General features: G+C 48.2%; 1 protein-coding gene and 1 non-coding gene across 2 annotated transcripts in view; both read right to left on the minus strand.

Annotated features, from left to right (window-relative positions):
- The window catches only part of THSD4 (thrombospondin type 1 domain containing 4), a 579525-nt gene that overhangs the window by 20754 nt on the left and 540651 nt on the right, over positions 1 to 18120 (minus strand). The window contains 6 exon segments of the mRNA XM_036028532.1: positions 1026 to 1199; positions 1786 to 1990; positions 3728 to 3857; positions 8824 to 9102; positions 11770 to 11866; positions 14261 to 14436. Of these exon segments, the coding sequence (XP_035884425.1) occupies positions 1026 to 1199; positions 1786 to 1990; positions 3728 to 3857; positions 8824 to 9102; positions 11770 to 11866; positions 14261 to 14436 (1061 nt within the window).
- On the minus strand, positions 7294 to 7419 carry LOC114493692. The gene has a single exon (XR_003684301.1).

Genomic DNA, 18120 nt, shown 5'->3' on the forward strand with positions numbered 1-18120 from the left:
GGACAGGGCGACATGCGGACAGGACTGGGTGAGCCCCACTGCACTCAGCTTCAGGGGCAGGGGTCCGAGCCGACGGACACCTTTAGACCAGCACCCACTCTCCCTTTGTGTCCCCTCGACTAGCACCTCCCTGATGGCTATTGGAGCCCAGGACAGTCCACTCCTGTGGCTGGAGGCACAGGAGCCGCTCACCCTAAGAGTTCTGTGCTTTCGCCAAAGGCGCTCTCTGGAGGGCCCAGGGCGGGGACTGTTTGCCACAAGGTGTCAGAAACCATGAGGAGATAAATCACTGGAGGAGACTCTCCAGGAGGATCTCTGAATGTGGACTGAAGGCTGCATTTGCAGGTGTGTTTCTGTCCTTTCTTTCCCAATAGCGCTCCCACCAACGTGGGTCATTACTATAGCGAGAGGGCAGCAGTGCCGGAAACCCACCTGAACACTCCAGGGTGGTGTTTGGGGTATCTAACAACTCATCTGTGGAGGGCACTGACCACTCAGAACGGAGGCTGGCCAGTTGGAACCAACCAGCAGGGTGGATGGGCCCATCCGCTGACGTGTAAAGTTTACGCCTCCAAGCCTGGGATACTACACTGTTTGTTGTCACACGACACTGGGAGGAGAGGGCTCAGGAGCTCAGCAATGTTTCCTAAGATTCCACGGACATGGCTGGTTTCCTCCATCCCTGGACCAGCAGCCGTGGCACCACGGGGAGCCCCTTAGAAATGCAGAATCTGCACCAGACCCACACCCACCAACTCAGATTTTGTGCTGTAACAAGGCTCCCAGGCGACCTGTGGGCATGCCATAGCTTGGAAGCACCATGGAGATTCATATGAGGAGAGAAAGCCTGTGATAGTTCATCTCCAGGCCTTTCCCCAAAGTTGGAAATTACCCTTGGGATTCTTAGCTAGTAATTCATCTTGGCATAGTTTGGGGGTGCCTTGTGGCACGTGGCTCCCACCCGGTAGCCCAGCAGACCTCAGTCGCTGACTCTAGCCAACGTACTCTGCTGCCATCACACTCACCCTTTCACTCCACTCAGTGAGGAACCAGCTCTTCGCACACGGTCCCATGTCACAGTTCTCAATGTCATTCGGCCGGAGCTTCATGTTGCATTCCTCGTCATCAACCACGTCCCCGAGGTTGCTCACACACTTCACGTCTCGGGTCCTCTGCCCCACCCCACAGGGCACCGAGCACTGGAAGACACAGCAAGCTTCTGTGAGTAGGACGGGAAGCGCCAGCTCTGGCGACTCTCCAGTCACGGTGCCCTCATTCCCGTGACCTGCCTCCAAACAGAGGCCTGGACAGACTCCCTGGGTGGCCATGTCCCCTGCACTGCGGTGCTGTCTTGGGAGGATCCCAGCCCTGAAGAGTTCACAACCCTTTTCCCTAAGACCTTCTTTGATGTCTTGCCTCCTTTGTTCATCTGAGCCTCAGTTCTGTCATCTACAAAACGGCAGAGAGGACTGGGAGGTGTTGGCTCTACCAGCATTTGCCAACCTTTCACTTCACAACGACAGGAGAGAGACGAGACCCTCTGCACATGGCCTCCAGGGGCTCCCCGCTAGAGTCGGCTGTGGTGACGCCTGCTAGCTTTAACTTTGTTGAGCTGCTGGTACGTGCTATGGTTTACAAAAGCAGCATCCAGAACCCCACAGGACAGGTTCCCTCCTGGAGAACTCAGGGTGCTCCCAAGTCAGGTCATGGTGGGGGGAGGCGGGAGTGTGGCAGTGGGTCTTGGAGAGGAGCTTCTGAGCAGGCCTGACTCCCCACCCCGCATACCGAAGTCCAGTCCGTGCGGATCTGCCACTCGCTGCAGATCTTGAGCTGGCAGGTACTGGTGGTCTCAGGCTTCTCCAGGTGCTGGCAGCGGTAGGGCTGCACGGTCAGGCTACGGTTGGCATACACCTGGCGGCACAGAACCTGGCGATGCTGCATGCCCAGGCCACAGGTTTTGCTGCACTCTGACCACTCCCCGATGTCCCAGCTGGCTCAGGAAGGAGAGAGCGACAGGGACAGATCACTTCAGTCAACAGGAAGAGGGCAGGAGCTCAGCTGACTTACACACAACCATCAGAATCCTTGTAGGTGACCCTTCTCTATGGGCATTGCTTACCAGTCTGCCTAAGGGCCACCGGACTCTATAAAGAAATTAACTTTGCTCGACATGCTATTTGCCAGTGAGTCTACACGATTTAAGAACATTGAGAAGGTATAAATAATTTTTATCTAGTAAAAAAATAAAAAACTCTAAAGCTGAGTTTCATGACCCTGTAGAAAATCTTAACCCACTTTGGAACTACCTGACAAATCTTAGTCCAGTGTTATTATTATTTTAGATTTTATATAATCTCAGATTTATTGATCTCCTGGTTCTGGACATTAAGGAACATTTTTCTGGTTTGAGTTGTAACCTTAGAACCGACAAGTTGAGAGACCCTGGTCTGGAGGGGACTTCCGAGTTCCTAGCAGCCTGATTGGGACAGGTCTCCGCAGCGGCCTGGGGGTGGGCGGGGCCACGGCCCTGCGCTGGGTCCTGGGTCCTGGGTCCTGGGTCCTGGGGGCCTGTGTCTGCGGACCTGGGTCTTCCACTCACTGTGACCAGCGTTCTTTGTGTCTCGCTGTTCACACATCGGTTTCATGTTGCCTCCTCTGTCCCCTTGCTCTGTTATTTCATTTAGTGAGATGTCAGCACATACTCGTCACGTGTTTGGATGAGAATTATGTTTTTATTACTCTGAGAATTAAGTTTTGACCCTGTTTAGGGCCCTTTCACCTGTTCTTTTGAAAGTGTCCTACTTATCATTCAACCAGCAGCCCGAGGCCTCTCCTGAGACGCTCTTCCTGCCTCTCGGGGCGACGTGGCGTGACTTTCATTACTCAGTCTGCACACTGCTCTCCTCCCACGCTGACCACGCTGGATGGTGCTGGGTAGGCCAAAAAGTGCATATGTATTTTCCGTAAAATAAAAAACGCATTTTTCATTTTTATCAGCAGCTTTATTGATTTGATTTATTTATTTGAGTATCAACTTGGTATAACATTGATTGTTCTCGATTAATGTCTGGATTTGATCACTATCAACTTCAGCTGGTCTTCCCAACGGTGGAGCACTGTCCAGTGAGAAGTCTCCAGCACGGAACTTCGCAAACCACTTTTGACACAGTCGATCAGTCATAGCACCTTCTCCACACACTGCCCAAGTCTTTTTTTGTATGTGTGTTTCAGTTGCATTTTTACCTTTCTTGAAATAATAAAGTATAATATGCTGAAAATGTTATGTATTTTCTTCCATTGCCATATTAAAATGGCTACACAAAAATTCACCAATTTTGATAAGTTTTTTTTTAAATGCACAGCTGTCACAATACAATCTAACAAAATTGTTAGAGCCATCTTACGAAAAAAACCCAAATGGACTTTTTGGCCAACCCAATAATTCTTTGCTTCCCTGACCAAGCTAAACCCTAATTGTTCCAATTTCCCAAAGGGTGGGCTTCCACGGAGTGTGCTGGCCTGCCAACGGCCCCGGGCTCCTGTGTCCATCCTGAAAGACACGTGCTCTTGCTACACAGACTGCGTTTTATGCACAGGCCAACACTCGTGTTTCTAAATCAGACTTAGACTGGTTTAAAAGTGAGATTTTATCCACTGCTAACGTCCTCTGCACAAGCAAGCAGAAGTGACCCCACAACAGGGGACAGAAAGGGAGAGGCCGTCTTACAAGGCTGGGCAGGGGAAGAGGTTGCAGGGCTCCTCCTCGGGGGTTGGCTTCATGCTGGAGTCGCAGTAGCTCTCAGGAACCTCTTCATGAGTGTTTCTGTGCACACAGCGAAAAATAGGGTGCTGCGATCCTGGAAGGACAAGGAGAACGTCTGAAGGACAGTCCCACACCCCCGAGGGGCGGTCTGTGGTGGAGACGCACAGACACCCAGACGCTGATGACGAGGCCACAGAAACAGAACGGTTCACACACAGCTCCCACACAAGGGCTCTGCTCTGCACTGAGGCGCAGGGGAGGGTAGAATAGTTCCTGCCCTCTAAGAGCTAATAGCTTATTTGTGGGCATGGCTTAAAAGTACTCAAAGGCAGATAAAGACAACTTTCAGAGCAGTTGAACATATCAGGACGCAGGGGAGAGATTACAAAACAAGAACAAACAGTAACTTCACGAAGGTTTTTGTGGCGACACTGAAGAGAAAGGGTCCTAGAGGGCTCCAGCTGCAGCCTGCAGAAAGGGTGGGTTGGGGACCCAAGTTTTGAAGGGAGGGGGCTGTCCAAGTCGCTGAACCTGAATGAAAGTGCCCCACAAGCTGGTCTGCAAATGCCAGGTGTGCTCACGAGGCAGTGAGGTTGGAGCAGAGAAATGAGAAGACTCAAGGAGGGCTAGAAGAGCGGCTGGCTTCCACTTTGCAAAGCATTTTACACAATTCCCTAATAAGGTACTGATCCAGTGGTATTTTAGTTATTTGAGTACACATGTACACCCCGCAAGATGGTGGTCCAGGACTGGTTCTTGTTTATCTCTGCATCCCCGGTGCCTGGCAGAGTAGTGGGTGCTCAATAACAGTTTGTCGGATAAATACATATTAGAGGTCTAATATTTATTTTTATTACTTCACTAAAAAAATAGGAACTGCCTCGGGTTTTTGTATTTTTTAACAAAATACACAGCTAGCCTTGGCCAAGTGGCTCAGTTGGTTGGAGTGTTGTCTCGTGCACCAAAAGGTTGCAGGTTTGATTCCCAGTCAGGGCACATGCCAAGGTTGTGGGTTTGATTCCTGGTTGGGGTATGTGTGGGAGGCAACTGATGTTTCTCTCTCACATCGATGTCTCTTTCTCTCTCTCTCTCTCCTTCTTCCTCTCTCTCTAAAATCAATAAACATAGCTTTGGGTGAGGATAAAAAATACACAGCCTAGTTTCATTGGATTAAAATAGATAAATCTATTTTGGAAAAAGAAATTTGTTAAGTGGAATTTCTAGCTCTTGAAACAACTCAAAACACAGCAGAGCCACAAGTCTGCCTTCTCTTTGCTACCTCCTGGTGGCAGCACTGAGGTATTACTAGGGGACATTTACAAAATGAGAAATGGAACCCGCTGAATCTGTGACCCAACCGCTGGAAGAGTGAGACGCTTCCTCTCAAAGAGCTGCCCACGCTTGGGTCTGGGCCCCTGCACACTTCCTGCTCCACAGAAGGCGGTCATTTATTCTACGGCTCTGGCTTAGCTCTGCTGCTAACCGGCCAGGCATATATAGTTTCTGAATTTCCAACTTTCTACAATTTTAATTATAACTAGAGGAGTAACTTTTAATATGCCTCAAAATCTCATCAGCCATGAGCGGTGAGTGCTGCAGTGCTTCTTTAAGAGGATCCTGTGTGACGCTGAGCCAGAGGGTAGTTCCTGTAAGAAACTGGACAGTTCGTAAGACAGTTTTGGTCTGAAACACATTTGCTTAAAGTAGTCTGGCCAGTCAGAGAAAGACAAATACCATATGATCTCACTCATACGTGGGATCTAATAAACTAACTGAACTACCAAGGAAAACAGAGACAGGCTGTAGATGGAGAGCAGGCAGACAGCTCTGGCAGGGGGTGGGCAGGTTAGGGGGTGGGGGAACTAAGCAAAAGGGAAAAGGGCCCATGGACATGGACAACAGTGTGGTGATTGTGGGGGCAGGGGGTTATAAGGGGATAAATGGTGATGGAAAAAAATACAATAAAAAATAAAATTAAAAAAATAAAGTACTCTGGTAGTAAAAATTTACAATGTAGCTATAACTCGAGATCATTATTTAAAATAACGTTCCAATTAAGCATAGTTATTAGCTGAGTAAAAAGTAGTACTGACTGTAAAATTAATAGGAAGCAAAACTTTTGTGGAATTAAGTTTTGTCCAGAGACATATCTGCTTCCATTTAAGAAGAGCTCTTTAATTAAATTCAACCAACATTAAGCACATTGTTCTGAGTTAAAAGGTGAATAAGATTCAGTTTGTGGCTTGCAGGGTGCCCATTTGGGGCCCAGCTATTAAGGGATTAAGTAAAAATCTTGGTTTTTAAAGCCTATCCCTTTCTCTTCAGACCACATGGGTTTCACTTTTCTACTTACAAGTTTGTGGGTTGGAAAGCAACAGTAACTACCCTAACCACTTGGCATTCAAGTGAGAGGAAAATTTAGTATCTGCAGCCAGAAAAACACAGGTTAACATAGGAATGCTCTGTGTCTTGCAAAGATGGGCCCTGCTTGAGGCTGTTGTGCGCGGCCTCAGCTGGTCCCCTCGCCCCACCCTCTCGCTGCCCTGCAGTGCACCGTGGTGGGCGCCAGCTCCAGCGTTTGGCCAAGGAGGGGAGGTTGGAGGCTCTCTTTCTTTCTCTGATGGTGAGAAAATACCAGATCTATAATTTCTGACTCCGGTGACCACAATGGTTTCTTTCTCTGGGTCAGTTTCGATTACTGCAGAAAGGGAGACACCTGGCCGTTCCTTCATTGTTCAAGCATGCCATTTAATATTTCTGTAATTGCAAGCAAGCAGGAATAGGGTGGTGAGGGCAGGTGCTGGCTGGGCTCCAGGCAGCAGGAAGAGTCTGGGATCAGTCGGGTAGGTTACACGTTGGGTGTATGGGTCCAGACAGAGGCGCGCTGTGTTGGAGCATGGAACTGACCCACAGGTAGAAGTCAGTGAGACATCATGGAGAGATGGACAAAATAAGAAGAAAATAAATAATTTCAGTCTTGGAACTCCAGGAATCAACCAACCAAGCCGAGTTTAACCAGACAGACAGAGGTCTTAGCAACGGCTGTACAGAGAACAGGCCATGCCAGCATGCCCGTGACAGGGCCCTTCTGTGGTGATGATGTCACCATTCTGGAAGCATTGACAGAAAGGGAAGTTTCAATGTGACAGGCAGAGAAATGTGTGGCCTGGTTAGTTCCACCAGGAAAGACCAGAGAGGAGTTTGGGAGAGGGTCAGTGTGGGCACAACGACAAGGTCACAGGGGAATGGACTTGGGTCGGGCAGAAAAGAGCTGGACAGCACTGGCAGACTCAGAATTTCTTGCCCCAGCACACCTGTCACCACTGCTGATGACCGTGAGATGGGCTAAATGTTTGGTGTGTCCACACTGCCTCACCTGCCCTGCACCCCAACTGAGGCTTGCAGTGCTGGGGAGCAAAGAGATGCGTCCATGGGCTACTGCCATCGGTCACACGTGAGAAAGCCGGGGCGGGGAGTAGGAGCGAATGGAGGGTTAGGGGAATAACACATCTCTCTCTCTCTTTCTATTTTGCTGTTGGCAGTAAGCAGGTCTTGAATGAATTTTGTAAACAAGACCTGCCCTATCTACCTTTTTATTGAGGGGGCTGAAAGCTGAGTTGGCTCCACTTCCAGGACTCTACTTTCTTAGTCTCCACACGTCTCTGGTTCTGTCCTATTTCTAAGGTGCTTCTTCAGTGCCCTTTGGCCTGAAAACCGGTGCCATTTGTCAGAATGAGGCGGAGGATGGACATCTCATTTTAGGCATCAAGTGGCAGCTGTGAAGTTAGTGTGTGTGTGTGTGTCCACAATGCAAAGGAGAAACACTGTCTTAGAACATTAATAAAAATAATATGAAAATCTATAGAGAAAATGTTTCTTCAGTTTTGAATACACAAATCCATATTTTTTATGCTAGAGCTAGGACGTGGGTAAAGGCAATAACAGACTTGCACATCCCAGATGTAATGAAGATGTAAACACTGTCCTTGTGTCTCCTCTCATAGCTGATACGTACCACATGTGAAATGTAGTGATGATACAGCCATTCATTCAAGAAGCACTTGAAGAGCACCTACTGTGTGTGTGTGGCAAGATGCCAGGTGCCGAGGTCGCAAGTGTATATCATTAAGACAGCAGGCCAGGCAGAGCCACAGTTCAAAAGGAACTGTGTCCCATGCTGCTGAGGTCCCTGGGAAGAAGCACCCACCTCTGCCTTGCAGAACCAGGAAGGGCTTCATGGAGGAGGTGGTGCCTGAGCTAGACAGTGGAGTGGAGGCAGGAGTGCTCCAGCCAGGTGCCAGAGAACAATATGGGAAGCGGGTTTTTGTTGCAGCATGGACCATAAAGACTGGAGCAGTGATGTGAAGGGTGCGCTGACAAACAGCACCTGCTCCTGTCCTCATCCCATTTTGTCCACAACGCCACGCCTGGTGAGCTGCGGACAGGGCTGCATCTCACCTCGCCGGGAGGCCCGGGCCAGGCCATCTTTACAGACATGAAATGGAAGGGAGTCTTCTACACATGCCACCCTTGATATAAAACCACACGACCACCATTTTATGCTTTTATGCTTTTATGCTTTTATGCTTTTTCCCCAGTTTCCATCTGGTTCTCAGTGTATGTAGTTCCTTTAGCGGGCGTGGCACCATAGCCTCAATGGCAGAACTCCTCAGCAATGACACAGTATGACCTCGGGCTCCTATGTCAGGTAGGTTCCACACTGCGCACGGCCATCGCGTCGTGGAAAGGTGTTGCTGAAATGATTTTGGCCTCAGTGTGTAATGACCTCTAGCTGTCTGCCTTCCTTTGCTGGCTCTAATCGGTCTCTTTTCACTGCCGTAAATGACAACCACGAGCACAGCAGCTTTTATGTCTCTTAAGTGCTTCTGGTGGATCGTCAAGCCTGAGGGTGGCCTTGGGGACCCCCCAACACAACCTCCCACTCATGAGCCCTCTCGAGGCCAGGTTCATGGAGGGGAGGGTTTGCCGAGCCCCCGGGGCCACCTGCACACACCTCAAGGGGGTCTGCGGAGACCCTGCCTGCCCACGCGTGAGCTCACCTTTCCCACAGGTGGTGGAGCACTCTGTTGTGCCGAGCTGCTTCCAGTTGTGATCTCGGCTTCGTCGTGGGGGCTGCGGTGCTGGTGGCACCGCACCGTCTGGCCGGTGGGCAGAAAATCTGTCTGGGTGCCGCGCTGGGAAGGTCTGCGCTGACTCGGAGGTGAATATTTCAGGGGCCCCACCGTGCAAGTCTTCCTTCCCCTCTGTCCTCTCCTTCCCTTCTCCCCGCTGCTCCGGGCTCCGCCCCTCTGCCAGTCGCTGGCCCTGGAAGGGCTCCCCTGGGGGAGGTGGGTGCGCACACACAGGTAAGTGCATTTTGGACAGTGAGTCACACAGAGGAAACTGCTTTGACATTAAAAATCAGGTAGCAGGAGATCCTTTCTAATTCAGAGCACATATATTCAAAATATGTAGACGCTAATTTCCCCCATGTTAAAAAACTATTAAAGACAAATAAGGAAAAGATGAACATCCCAGTAGGAAAAGTAAGCAAGGGCCAGAGAGAGGCAATTCACACAGAAAGGAACACAGGCAACAGAATCTTATGAAAGTGCTCAGCTTCACTCATAACTCCAGAAGAGCAACGGCAAATCTGCTTGCCTAACGGTGGAGATTGAACACTTTGGAAACCCCTAAATCATTAAGCTCCTTGCTGAAGGTGCCAGAGAAACACATTCTCATTCACTGTGGGTGAGTCTGTACAGAAGACATAAATTTTGGAGAGAAATTTGGCAATATCTATCCAAGCACATATTAGTTTCATACAAAATAAGGAGGCAAATTTTGGAGTCACTGTTGAATCCAGTTAAAACATAGGGCTTTCTCTGTCCCTCCACCGGTACTTTCTTATTTAGTTGGCTACTTACAATAACTCGTGGTTTAAAATACTATATGAAAATTAAGCCAAGAGAGCCAAGACCAAGGCGTCTTGGCCATCTGAGAGGCCATCTGAGAGGCTGTCAGCCACAGACATTCAACAACCTGCTGAGCACCTTGTGTGTGCTGGGTGCCAGGATTGACACCTAATGATTCCCTCTCTTCCCTTCTACCCCTCTCAGACAAAACAAAACTAAATGAAATCTTTGAGTTCAGTTTTTTTTTTGTTTTGTTTTGTGGACTCTGGATGTGTTCAGAGAAGTTTCTGACTCGCCTGAGGAAGCACAGCAAGAAAGTGGCAGAGCTGGATGCAGGCTCTGTCCTCCTGACTTGGTTGACGTGGAGGGTGAAGCCTGGGCCAGAGCACCCCTCCTCACCAGCTTTCTACAGCTGACCCTTTCTGGGCCTGCCCTGTCCCAGGCAGCTGATGGCAGACCCCATGCTACCTGTTAGGTGGAACCCATTAGGTTTGTCATCAATCGTCATCATCCTGTATCATTTCAAATAGTCTGTCCAATTGCCCCCATAAATCAGCCTCAGCCTCAGCATCTCAACAGCTTGCCATCTGGACTTGGTTCTCAGACTGTGTTATTGCTCCTGGAAATGGCTTAATAATTTGGTTGGGCTGGGTTTGCTGACTTGGAGTTTGAACAATACAAGTACCCCATTGTCGGATGTGCACCAGGCTGTCATCTCCAGGTGGCCTGGTGGCTCTTCCCCGACCTGTGACAATCAGGTAATGTGGTTATCTGATCGGCAGTCCAGAGAAGGATGGATAGGCCAGGTCTGGCACCTGTCCCCTCACTTCCTAGGATAGGCATCAGGCCAGGTAGCCTCTGGGCAGTGTACCAAGCACAGGCTAGTCACGCAGGCCGGCCTGAGGTCGCTGTGGGATCAGGGCAAGAGCCTAATTCCTCTAAGCTCCCACTTCCTTACTTTAAACATGAGGCTGATAATAGCACCTCTCAGTGCTGTGGTGAAAATTCTGTGAGCTAACCTACAGGAAGGGTTTGGCGGTGTCCAACACACAGCCAGGGCTCAGCGAGTGTGAGCAATCATCACTATTGATATTTCTGTAGACCTTCTTGTTGGAAAGATAGAAAAGATGGTCTCCATTTGGGTGGATTCCATCATCGCTCGGTAAAAGAAATATCTGAAAGCCTGAGCGCTGAGCCATTCCCAGCGGCAGCCCGACGAAAGCTGCCTGCTCTGTCCATCAGCACAGCCCCCAGGGAAGAGGTGTATCTCTGGGTGTGAATTCAGCATTCCTTTCCGATAGGTCAACGTTGTGTTCACAGAAGCCTAAAGGGGACTAAGAGGACAGGCACTGGCAGACAGACTGGTGGCCCTCAAAAGAAGTCTGTGTCCTAGTCCCTGGAACCAGAAATATGTCACCGTACGTGGCAAGGACAACTTTGCAGAGGTGAGGAAGCTAAAGATTTTGAGATGGAGAGATTATCCTGGATATCTGAGTGGCCCAAATCAGGGTCCTTATGAGAAAGAGGCGGGAGGGTGAGAGTCAGAGAAAGAAGTGTGGTGATGGAAGCAGAGGTCGGAGTCAGCGAGAGATGTGGGGGCGCCACCAGCTGGCCTTGGAGACGGAGAGAGGGGCCGTGCACCAAGGAGCGCAAGTGGTCTCCGGAAAAAGGCGAGGAAACGATTCTCTCCTGCAGCCTCTGCTGGGGGTGTGGCCCAGCGAGCCCACTGTGGACTTCTGGCCTTTAGAACTGTAAAACGGTAAATCCACCTTGGGTTGAGCCACTAAGCTTGAGCAGATTTGCTATGGCAGCAACAGGAAACTAATACAGGGCATTTCCATATGAGGAACTGGAAAGAAAGACTCAGGACATTCAATTCATTTTTGAATCAAGTGAATGAAACACTTATTAGCGAAGGCTCAGGCCAGTGGTGGAGCTTCCTCTGATATCTGGGCTCCTGACTCTGAAGTTCGTGCCCCTGGGTTTTCTCTGCTTTGGTTTAGAGACAGAGGGAGACTGCACAGGAAGAAGACAGAGGAGGCTTTAAAAGGAAACGAGCCGAGGGCTTGGCAGCGAAACGAGGGACTTTACCTGGTCTCCTGTGAGGAGGCACCTGGGGGCTGATGGCGTTGGTCCCCATGATAACATACTCGTAGTGGACTCCTGGGTTAGGCTGCTGGTGTATCATCTGACAACACAAAAGTCAGCGTCACTGCATTGGCACGCATGCACGTCCCTCTCCCCCCGGCTTGGGGTTCAGTGGTGTAAGTGGCATTATCTGTAAATCCATGGGTGAGTAATATTAGCGGGCCTGCGACAGATTAAATGAAAGCTATTTCCAGATGGCTTTTTGTCATTTGGTTTTGAAGAATGAACAACTTAAAAGAAAACCAGGCTGAAAGTCAATGTTGCATACATTCCGACTAGGAAGATGGGAGCAGGGGGAGTGGGAGGTTTCTGCTGGCTCCAGACCATCCTGTACCGTGGCTTAGATTTTGTGCCATGCTCCCAAAATGCCCAAATAGATGTGTTCACACTACGGAGAACCCATTGGAACACTAGGTGGCGAGATAGAGTCGTGCAAAGGAGGGCACACCTCTGGCAGAACCAGCCTGGGAGCCTTGAGGTTCTTTCCAAGTTTTTCTACCTGGCTGGCAAGGCTGGCCCAGGAAAGCTCTGCTCCAACCCTCTAACTCACTGACCCTGGGTCCCACCCCTTCTCATCCATGGAAAGCTCCAGAACCACAATGAGATGCAGTCAGAAAACCAGGTAATCCAGGAAGAAAGTCTCCCTGGGTCCCACTCTTTTAGGAACCAATGACAAAAGCGGGAAGTTGCACAGGGCTGTGAAGTCAGCAATGAAAATTGTCTGGGGCAAATAGACCAAACCAGTCATCGTGGCCCGGCAGAACAGATCTCTCCAGACTGGTTCTGGAGCACAGAGGCCTGCGGCTTCCCTGGTGGGCAGTGCGGCGATGGGCCCCGTGCAGCAGCAGACGTCAATAGACAGAGTGGGTGTGAGCCACGCAAGGAGACACGGCTGCATTCTGATGCTCCCGTCTCTGCTGCTTCACACAGGGGCTCTCCTGCTGACCAGCTGTGTGACTTAGAACAAGTCTCTTAATCGCAGCTTTTTGTTTCCTCATCTGGAGAAGAAGGAAGTTAGAATCACAGCGGATCTCTTAAGTCCTTTTAGCTACCAACATCTCTGAGCGACTCCTGCATGGGTGGGTCCTGTTTGGTTGCTGAGTGTGTGTCTGTTCCGTCCGTTCACACCATCATCCCTGCATGTGCAATGAGGCCTGCGCTCCATAAGTCACCCGGCGCCAGGAAGGCAGACGTGAGAACCGCTGAGCTTCTTATACTCAGCAACAATGGTGCTGAGCACAGAACCCCGAAACCGACGGTGGTGTGACCTAAGTTCCCGCCGTCTACCCCTCATTCCCTCTCTTCTCCTTTCACATAATTCGACAGTCGGTCTGAGGTTGGAAACCCTCTCTCCCTCTTCCGTGCCTCTTCTGCGTGAGCATTCTGCCAGTACAAACCTTGTCCCATTTATAAAATTATTGTTGGCCACCACATCCTAGGCCACCCACAGCGGGTCTTTAACAATTTGGGTTTTTTTTTTTTTTTTTATCACTGGTGCTGTTCGAAACCTACTCAGAGTCCAGTGACCCACTGGATTATGTAAAAACAATATTTCAAATGAACTATAATAAGCCTTTCTTTATAGTTTCTAGTCCATGAGCCACTAGGCCCAAGAGGAACAAACATGTAGCTGGACAGCTGAAGAAGTAGTATTTATAGACAGCTCCGACACGGCACACATCGAATGCTGGCTTTGGAGGTGGTGAGAGCATGCGTATCTATGAGTCAGCTTATTCTTTTTTTATCATAAAAGCCCAATTTCAAGCTTTTATTTCATGTCACCTTTTATTTCCTGATGTTTTTGAGAAGACTGAATTCTAGTGGTTTCTTTTAAAAATAAGGGCAGTTTTTTAACTCTATGTAACTTAATAATTTAGTTTTGTGTTAAATACGTGGAAGTCCTGTCTTCTGCGAGGCGGGGGCCACCCAGTGACCCTCTGTGCTGTCCCTGGGAGCTCCACTGGGCCATCGGGAGTCCTCTGCGGTCCTCCTGTCTTCATTCGCTTAGAGAGAATTCGAAGAGGGCTGGGAACTGTGAGCGTCTTGTCTTGCTTTAGGCATTTGCTTTCTTTTGCCATGAAAAGAAAACATGCCAAATTAGCATTAGGAGGAAAGTGCCTGGAGGAGATCCAATGCTCATGAAATAAAGGATACGTTTTGACTCTGATTTGGTTCAACAAGTAAAATTGGTTTTACTGGGTCAATAAACTCTGAGGGCTCTAAGCATCTGGTAGAGTTTAAGGTTTCTGTGATCCCGGTGCAGTCAGGGCGAGCGGTGAGGATGAGGCTGAGCTTTAAGGGCACGTCCACCAGCTCTGCTCAGACAGTCTTACTGAGCGTGGGTGACGGTGTGTTGCTTATTTGTTTTAAGTGTAGCTCTTAAAAGTAACGAGACACAAAACCCAGAGGGCAGCCCAGAAACATCAAAACTCACATAGACATCCAAGATCTCATTAGTGGGACCTTCGGCCAGAAAGGACTCTCCCGCAGTGCTTGAAATCTCATTTGGACGCTTGTAGGTGAACATGGTCCCTCCACCCTCGTATTTTCCAGGCCGGTCAATTGCCCAGTTCCCGTTGATGATGGAGCGGCCAGAGCGACTTCGCAAGGCTGTTAAGAAAAATGAGACAATTTCTCAGGTAAGCCCGGGGAGTACACAAGAAACTGAACTATCCCACCCCGCACCCCCAGGTACTGGCTGTTGATTCATCAAATTTTTCATTAGGATCCACTGTGTGCCAGGCACTGATCCAGGCTGAGGTGTCTGGATCACATCCCTTGGTGCTTTGTCATCTCTTCAACCCCCTCTGAACCCTTCACCCTAGAAATGAAGGGTGAGAGTGGTTAGGTGAGGAAAAACTTATGTCCCATTATCCAGGTGAGAGGTTGCACATTGCCAGCTCAGCAGGAGATTTTGGCCCACAGATGGGCTTAGTTTGGACTTCATATTGTTTCTTTAAAAATATAGTTGAACTTAAATTTAAGAATTGGGAGGTTTAACATGAAAAAATTAAGCATTCTAGCTTGTCTTGTCAAACAAGAAGACATGTTAACATTGCCTCCATTCTCTTGAAGTAGCTATGAGGATTGTCCCTGCCTGCTCTGGTTTGCCCTAATCCCCACCACTCCCTAATATTCCCCAACATGGAGGCTAAGACTCAGTTTATTACTCATTTATTAATGAATACAAATTATTTATTCCATTTGTGATCATGCTGCATTGCTATATTTCTTATAGAATGCATTTTTTCTTGTAATTTTTCTACTTGTATGTTCCCTAAAAGTGGCAAAGCTAAACATAGGCCAAGAGGTTTCGGGCCCGCTTCATTGATTTCTATCACCTCCCTGAGTTCTGTGGGCCTTCGAGGCTGAGAGCCATGTTAGATACCTCCACACACAGTCTCAAAATTAATCCTTACAGCATTGCCGAGCAGATGCAGAACCCGATCTTTCAGAGACTGGCTCACGGGCCAGAGGGAACTGTTCAAGTTCAGGAAGGTGATAAGTGACAGATCCATGATTTGGAGTCCAAACTCACAAGGCAGATGAGAAAGGAGGAGGGGCAAGAAATGGGAGTTAGGGTTAATGAGAGAAAAAAGAACAGCACGTGAGAGCTGACTTTCCTCCCTCGGACATGTGACGCCTTGAAGCCCACGAGCCAAAGGCAGAGTGAAGGCGATCCTGTTGGAAGGGCCATGTAAATGGTGGGTCCTGGGTGATCACTGACTCATTGAGCTTTCACTTTATAGCATTCCTAAATTGAATTTTTTACAACATGTTATGAAAAAAATGTGTACATAAATTATTGAGAACAATATAATAAACCTCCAGGCACCCATTTCCCATTGTCAACAATAATCAGCTCAGGACTTCCGGCCAAGATGGAGGCATAAGTAGACACACAGTGCCTCCTTGTACAATCAAAAGAAAAACAACACATTTAAAAACAAAAAACAACCAGAGCTGACAGAAAATTGAACTATATGGAAGTCTGACAACCAAGGAGTTAAAGAAGAAACATTCATCCACACCAGTAGGAGGGGTGGAGATAGGCAGCCAGGGTGGAAAGGACTCGTGGTAAGGCAGGGGCTGGAGGACCAGAGTAGGTGGTCCCACATTTGCATGCAGATAAACTGGGAGGAACAACTGGGGAGCGAGACAACCCAGGGTTCCAGTGTGGGGAAATGAAGCCTCAAAACCTCTGACTGAAAAAACCTGTGAGAGTTGGAGCGGCAGCTGGAGAAACTCCCAGCCTCACAGGAGAGTTTGTTGGAGAGACCCACAGGGTTCTAGACTGTACTCAAACCCACCCACCTAGGAATCAGCACCAGAAGAAACCAATTTGATTGTGGGAAGCAGAGGAAGTGACTGGAAGCTGGCTGATGGCTGAGCAAGCAGCTTTGTTCCCTCTTAGACCCCTCCCCCACTGACAGTGTCACATGCAGTAACGTGGGTTGGCCCACCCTGGTAAACACCTAAGGCTCTGCCCCTTACTATGAAACAGGGGCACTGAGACCAAAAAAAAAAAAAAAGGCTGAAATGAAAGAACAGATCAAAGCTCCAGAAAAAATACAACTAAGCGACGAAGAGATAGCCAACCTATCAGATGCACAGTTCAAAACACTGGTAATCAGGAAGTTCACAGAATTGGTTGAGTATGGCTACAAAATTGAGGAAAAAGTGAAGGCTATGAAAAGTGAAATAAAGGAAAATGTACAGGGAACTAACTGTGAAGGGAAGGAAACTGGGACTCAAATCAACAGTTTGGAGCAGAAGAAAGAAAGAAACATTCAACCAGAACAGAATGAAGAAACAAAAATTCAAAAAAATGAGGAGAAGCTTAGGAACCTCCAGGACAACTTTAAATGTTCCAACATCTGAGTCATAGGGGTGCCAGAAGGAGAAGAGGAAGAGCAAGACATTGAAAACTTATTTGAAAACATAATGAAGGAGAACTTCCCCAATCTGGCAAAGGAAATAGACTTTCAGGAAGTCCAGGAAGCTCAGAGAGTCCCAAACAAGTTGGAACCAAGGAGGAACACACCAAGGCACATCATAATTACATTACCCAAGATTAGAGATAAGGAGAGAATCTGAAAAGCAGCAAGAGAAAAGGAGACAGTTACCTACAAAGGAGTTCCCATGAGACTATCAGCTGATTTCTCAAGAGAAATCTTATAGGCAAGAAAGGGCTGGAAAGAAGTATTCCAAGTCACGAAAGGCAAGGACCTACATCCAAGATGACTCTATCCAGCAAAGCCATCATTTAGAATGGAAGAGCAGATAAAGTGCTTCCCAGAATAAGGTCAATTTAAAGGACTTCATCATCATCCAGCCCTTATATAAAATGTTTAAGAGACTTATCTAAGAAAAAAAAGATAAAAAATATGAACAGTAAAATGACAACAAACACAATTATTAGCAACCGAACCTAAAAAGTAACAAAAACAAAAACAAACTAAGTGAATAACTGGAACAGGAACAGAATCACAGAAATGGAGATCACATGGAGGGTTATCAGTGGGGGAGTGGGAGGGGGATAAAGGGGGAAAGGTACAGGAAATAAGTAGCATAAATGGTAGGTAGAAAATACACAGGGGGAGGTTAAGAATAGTATAGGAAATGTAGAAGCCAAAGAATTCATATGTATGACCCATGGACATGAACTAAAGAGGGGGAATGTGGGTGGAATGGGGTCTGCAGGGAAGAGGGGAATAAAGGGGGAGAAATGGACAACTGTGATAGCATAATAAATAAAATATATTTAAAAAAACAATAATGAACTATCGGCTTATCTTGTTTCACTTTGCAAACTCCGGACTCCATTTACCCTTACTCTTTTCAGTAGATGTCTCTAAAACATATGGGCTTTTTGTTTCTTAACCCAATTTTCAGCAGTGATTCTACAGTGGGCCTTCCCAGGCCTGAAGAGTTGGAGGCTGCTTAACAGGATGGAAGAGCCTCCAATTTCCATGCAGCCTCCCCTGCAGACTCTGCCCCTGGCCGGCTGGTTGCCATGGCTACCAAGAGACCACAGCTATGGAACACTGAATCCAAATTATAAAATCAGTTTGGCTTATTGAGTGGCAAAGAAGGCTCAAGAGTAGAGACTGAGGAGGGGCAGGTTTGGGCTGTTTTCTATCAAAACCACACTTCTTGAGAGTGGTCCATATATTGTTTCCATTTCCTCATTTCCCATTCATTTCTCAACCACCTCTGTTTGATTTCTGGCCCCCACCCCCCGCCACTTATTCCATGGAAACAGTTCACACCACCAAGACCGCCACATTGCTA

The sequence above is a fragment of the Phyllostomus discolor genome, chromosome 1 (genome assembly GCF_004126475.2).
Source record: "Phyllostomus discolor isolate MPI-MPIP mPhyDis1 chromosome 1, mPhyDis1.pri.v3, whole genome shotgun sequence".
NCBI classification, from domain to species: Eukaryota; Metazoa; Chordata; class Mammalia; order Chiroptera; family Phyllostomidae; genus Phyllostomus; species Phyllostomus discolor.